Raw genomic sequence first — 6,351 nt, forward strand, 5'->3', positions numbered from 1 at the left:
GGGCATCTACGATTTCTTCATCGAAGTCCATTACGTCCATAAAAGATATAATATCATCAAATTCCCTCATTTTAAAATTATAATTATATCTGGATGCAACCGGCAAATTTAAGGTTATGATGTAAATATTATTATTCAGTGTCGAGTTCTTAGATTAGATCTTTGAGAAACACATTGTACTTTGTTTATATGAATTATTAATTTCGTTTTCTTTTATTTACACGTAATGTATCTAATAATTAACAACAATCATAGAACATAACATTTTACGTATATCTAATTATCTACGTCAAATGTCAATGTCATCATCCATCGGTCGTGCTGTTTTGACTTTTTTTTTGTTTTCTATCGTTGACTTTATAGTTAAGAAATTAGAATAGTAAGCTGAGAGTAATAAAATGGCAATACATTAAAATAGAACGGAACGTAGGTTGAAGTAAAATAAGCATGTAAAGGCTAAAACAATACACTCAAAAAGTAGTATAATACTACGAATAGGTTTGCTGACCGTCTTTCATTCGGTTCGTCCGTCTTTATCTTGTGAACCGTGATATATAGATGTTACACATCTAATTAGGATTGTAAATGGTTTAGTGAGTCAGAACCCAAAAAAAAAAACACCTAGAAAGACCACTCGGTTGTTTTTGATACAATAATATATACGGTATAACATACGTACATAACATACAGTATAACTATCTAATAGAGATTTCTTAATCTCTATTAGAGAGTTTGAAACACTTTTATAAGGATTTATACTATTTTGAAATTTAATTCTACGATAATCCAAATAGTTACAAGAATCATACATAACCCACAATTTCTTCCCTGGGGGCCGTGGGTATGTATGCAAGTTTTTCCCTCTCAAAAAAGAAAGGTACTTAAGGCGAGTGCACAATAATGATATTGTCGTCTAAATCTATAACGTAAAATAATCAATATATTATTGACATAATGGCATCACAGAAGTAACACAAATGTACAATGTTATTCTAAGTTTCATCTAGCACAATATTATTGGTTAGAAAAAGGATTTTAGTTTAATATTTCCTTCCCCCCTTTCAACAGTAAAATATTATTCTATGTCCTTTCTCGGATCACAAAGTAACTTGGTTTAAAATTTTATGGAAATCAGGTAAAGAAATTAATGGGTTAGTGTGTAACCATTGTAGTGATACTTTAGACGGATAATTCTTTTATATATTAGCCATTAGTAGATAGCTTATTAATTTATTATGTAATGTTAACATTAATAGTTCAGCGGTGTTACTACGTAGTAATTACTACTTACGTACACTACGAAACTAAACACTAGTTAGTTTATTGCTTTGTGACATAAACCTTTAGGATTACAGCGAATGTGTGACGGTTCCTATTCAATGAACGAAATGTACATTTATAGTCTATTAGGGAATTAATCGTTACGTGAATAGTTAAATTACACTAGGAATGAAGTTTTTCACCTAGCAACATTATCGAGCAGTCAGCTAAAGAAAAACATTTTTTTGGCAAAATAGATATTGGTCCTACTGGGAATATCACTGGACTTTCAGTAGTTTTCCAAAAATTTTACCTTCCATTTGGCGACTGCAAAATTAAAAAAAATATATTTTTTCAAAATCTAATGGTTCTGCAGTAGTTATGATTGATATTTTATTTTTTTTAATCTCGTAACCAGCTTTTTCATTCGAAATAAGATCGACGTAGGTCAATCGAAATGGAAGATAATCCACCTAGCGACGAAGAAATACAGTATTCTGTTCTCAGTCCCAAAGGGGGGGGTAAAAAGTTAAAATTAAACGATGGAAGCTCACAAGATAGTTTAAACGAAGGGGGTGAGTATACCTTGTAGTGTCGTAGCTCGAAGCAGATTATGACGTATATTTTATTTTAATCACATATTTCGTGTAGCTTCGGGGAGCAACGATGTCAAGGAAGACAATGTGGATAGTGGACTATCGGCTGATAAATCTGAGAGTACATGTAGCGAAGAACGTGGCACAACATCCAATGCAGAGCCTCTAAACGAATTGGTGACCATAGCACCGTCTAGTAGCAGCAATGTCCGGGCCATCCTACTTAACATCCGAAGACCAAGACACTGTAGGAATTACAGAAAAAGGAAAACACCAGATCGAGATTCTGATGGGAACTCTTCAAGGGACTCTGATGATTTCTCATCTGATGAGAGGCCGGATGATCCATATGTTTTAAATACATCAGGCAGTAGCCCAACGGCTTCAAATTATTCAGTTGCCAGCTCGTAAGTATGATAATTTTCCATATCTGTGAAATGACTTAGCATAATATGTTTATATATTTTATGAGTCTATTGGATCTATTTTTGCTTTGTGGTTGCAATGTTATTTTAGTGGATAAAGCTTATTTTAAACTTTTTACTACATAAATTGCTTTAATTAACTATAATTAGTTTTAAATGAATTATTTATGCTCACAGACTTCTCTTGATTAATATAAATTATATAGCTATGTTCAGTATAAGTTATCATTTTTATTGAGCAGTTTCAGTATTTAGCATTAAGCCATTTACTTTGAGTAATATTCATAAAGTTGACCATTTAAAATGAGTAACATTCATTGTCTTAAAGTAAGTAATATAGTGTCATGTAACTTGATGAATTGTTTCATGTATTTGCAGTAGCTCTGGTAGTTCAATGGATAGCAGTAATGATTACAGTGATGGAAATATTCTTGATCTCACATTGGATAATGAAACTGACAGTGATGAGGGGCTGTCAAATGATAATAACGACAACAGTTCTACCAGAAACAGATCTGATCCCGCTAGAACACCTTCTGTACTGCTCAAGACACAACCAAAGCATAATTATTTGATATTACGAGGTAATTATTTTATGTGTACACTCACTTGATTTCATTTTCTTAAGATCACTTAATAGGGGAGTTTTGGCTCATCTTTTAAATTATAATGGGAAGCAGAAAGATATTTTTTTAACACATGTATTATAGAAACATCCTTGAGTTAACTCAATATAGTGCAGAATTCAAATCTATATTCTATTGTGGTAGTCGAGCACGCTTCGGCACGAATTGGGCCAGCTCGCACCGGGGAAGTACCACACCCCCACAGAAAACCGACGTGAAATAGTGGCATGCCACTGTGTTTCGTACGGTGAGTGGGGGAGCCGGAGGCCCATTTCTTTTTCCTCACCCATCCCAGTCCATTCCTTTTTTCCAGTCTTTAATCCTTTCCTTTTCCCTTATCCCATAAAAGCGGGCAGCACATTCGTAGAGGCACTACCTTTGCGAATGTTCATGGGCTGTGGTGATCGCTTACCATCAGGCGAACCACCAGCTCAGTTGCCCGCTATGACATAAAAAAAAAAAAAAATGCAATTAATCAATTGGAGTTATCTCACTGTTATCTCAATCATTGAAATACTAAAATAAGGTGTTTGAAATAATGTTTGTCATGACATGCCAGTTAATTGGGTATGAAAATGATTTTTATACATTCATCTAAATGAAATTAACAAATTATGATAACATATCATATCTACATATATATATTGTTTAGAATAAAGTATATCACTTTAAAAATGGGTTAGCATGGTTAAGTATTATGAAAAATATACAGTAAGTGCTTTATTAAAATTTCATACCCTAACATTAAGAAACAATTTTCAGAGGTAATTAATCGCGAAATGGGCCTGACATTTCCGAGGGGGAAAACTATTAAAGAGGATGTGATGTTCGAACAAAAGTTCTGTGGATCCTTACATGTGGTGCAAAGATTGGCTAAATTAGACTTTCTCAGTAAACATAAGGGCTGTGTCAACTCCATAAACTTTCATCCAGAAGGTATGCATATGATTATAATTACTAGGATAGCTGACCTGACAATCTACTTACCTTTTAAACCTTCTATAATAAATGCATAAAAAAATATTCTAGTAAAATTTTTTACCAACAAAAAGTAATTTCATTTTATGTATAACCAAAAAATGTTTTAAAATTGATTATATCTGATAAGTTTATTCTAAACTTAGATGTTCATTGTCTTTTGTTTTGGCCCAATTTGTGTTAAGCATGTTCAACTCCCACATTTTAAAATATATATACTTGCATCATGTATTATGAAATGTAACATATATTTATTTTTTAATATCTAGGTCACCTGCTAGCATCTGGATCGGATGACACCAATGTTATTGTCTGGGACTGGGCCAGAAATAAACCCATACAAGTTCTCAAAAGTGGACATAAGTCTAATGTGTTTCAAAGCAAGTTTCTACATTTGAACTCGCAAGCTCAACTGAACATAGCAACATGTGCGAGGGATGGACAGGTGATAGATGTTCTTTTTATACTGAGTCTCAGAATTACATACAATTTTTTTTATTACCTCATGTTGGTTGTATAGACCATAGAGCAATGAATTATGCAATAACAGTTAAAGATTAAATCATGTTAAGAATGTTGCTTTTTTGCCATAGTCAGCAATGGAGCTGGTGGGTCGCTTGGCAATGGATGGTGAGCGCTAAGCGCCCATGAACATTTGAAGAGGCATAAGGTCAATTGCATACCTTACGCCTTAACAAATGGATTGCCGACTTTAAATGAGGAAGGGATTAAAAAAGGTTTGACAAGAGGATTAAAGGAAAGGACTGGGAAGGGACAGGATATGGGCCTCCGGCTCCCCCACTAACGTTTTCGACCGTACATCATCTGATTGCATTTACGATTTTGGGGCAATTTTCTAAAGTTGATTAAAGTTCCTTAGAAAAAAAACAACACAAAATGCATAATGGAAATCAGACCAGATGTTCATGTTGCTGTAGTGTAAAGAAAAATGCAAACATATGTTTTATAATAATGTATTTTATTTTATGACTTTTGCTACCAGATATTTTTGACACACATGTATTTATTATACCTACTCTTTATTATTATTTTTTCTAATTTCGACCACTGGGCCACCACTATTACATCATACAATTAACTATCTGTTTAATTCTAGATACGTCTGCTCACGTGTCCATCCAGCGGCGGTTCAGGCACGCGTCGCAAGCTCGGCAGCCACAGCCGCGCGGCCCACAAGCTGCACGTGTCGGCGCACGAGCCGCATCTGGTTATATCGGCGGGCGAGGACGCCGTGGTGATGCGCTGCGACGTGCGCGAGCAGCACGCGTCCAAGTGAGTCGCGTTCTCGATTGTTCTCGAACGTTTGGAACGTTCTTTGTTCGAAATTTTAAACGGCTGCAACATGCTCCAGCTGTACGCGTCTAAGTGAGTCGCGTTCTCGAATGTATTGAACGTTTCCGATTCGAAATTTAAATTATATGGATGTGTTGTATTGTTTAATTTGATTGAATAATTTGTTGTGTTGACGTTAAATAATTGTGGTAAAAAAAACCACAACAACAAAAGTCTAGTGTGTTTCTGCAATAGAAGTAATTCCACCGAATAGTTTATCACATTTTTTGTACTGTTCTCAATCCGTTTTATTCCCTATAATTTGAAATTCATTTCGATGAAAATTTGCGTTGTTCTTGTTGGGCCGCAGGCTGATAACGGTCCGCGAGGACGGCGTCGGCGTGCCGCTGTACAGCGTGGCCGGCAACCCGCTGCGGCCGCGCGAGCTGCTCGTGGCCGGCCGCGACAAGTTCCTGCGCGTGTACGACACGCGCCGCCCGGACGCGCCCCTCCTGCTCTACGCGGCGGACTTTGATAAGGTACGCGAGGGGGGAGGTTCGAAAATAGTTGGCAACGTTTCAGAAATTTTTAGCTATTTTCTCTATTTGAATCAAAGCTAGATCTTACATAACAGTACCCGTATTGTTCTGCTTTTTTCAAAAAATAATTGGATTAAAAAATACCGTGAAAAACACTAAATATTTTTAGGTTTCATTATATGTATAGGACGTAGGTACAGCTTGTTTTGAAAAAATACATAGACTTTGACTTTCGTGCAAGCAGGAGAGGTCCGCACTATTCTATACAGCAGATAAAAGTAAGATAGATAGTATATATAGAGCAATAGAAGAAATGTGTAAACGAAAAGTCGCTCGGTTATAGAACCGAGCGACTTTTCGTATTCGTATAATGTATATAGATACATATAGAAAAATGAGGGAAGTTTGAATTTGAATGTGGAAATTATGTGAAATCGTTACAATGGTCGATATTTATAAGGTGTGCTAGAAAAGAAAGTCGTAAAATGTTTGCATTGAGAAAGAAATTTTTAAATAATATAATACGAGGCGCGCGTAATTTTGCCATGGTTTAACGAAATGACGCGGGTTCCAATACCGCCTCGTGATCAAAATGCATTTATTCTTTAAAAATTTCTTATTTATATAGCATTTC

At 35.4% G+C, this 6,351-nt stretch overlaps 1 protein-coding gene across 1 annotated transcript in view; it reads left to right on the forward strand.

Moving 5' to 3' along the window:
- Positions 1-1,482: 1,482 nt before the first annotated feature.
- The window catches only part of LOC119834461 (DDB1- and CUL4-associated factor 8-like), a 9,127-nt gene continuing 4,258 nt past the window's right edge, over positions 1,483-6,351 (forward strand). The window contains exons 1-7 of the mRNA XM_038358828.1: positions 1,483-1,835; positions 1,912-2,263; positions 2,660-2,865; positions 3,670-3,843; positions 4,155-4,330; positions 5,003-5,178; positions 5,549-5,717. Coding sequence (XP_038214756.1) covers positions 1,718-1,835; positions 1,912-2,263; positions 2,660-2,865; positions 3,670-3,843; positions 4,155-4,330; positions 5,003-5,178; positions 5,549-5,717 — 1,371 coding nt within the window. The 5' untranslated portion in view covers positions 1,483-1,717. The remainder of the gene's footprint in view (positions 1,836-1,911; positions 2,264-2,659; positions 2,866-3,669; positions 3,844-4,154; positions 4,331-5,002; positions 5,179-5,548; positions 5,718-6,351) is intronic.

Source organism: Zerene cesonia, chromosome 19 (assembly GCF_012273895.1).
Source record: "Zerene cesonia ecotype Mississippi chromosome 19, Zerene_cesonia_1.1, whole genome shotgun sequence".
Classification (NCBI taxonomy): Eukaryota; Metazoa; Arthropoda; class Insecta; order Lepidoptera; family Pieridae; genus Zerene; species Zerene cesonia.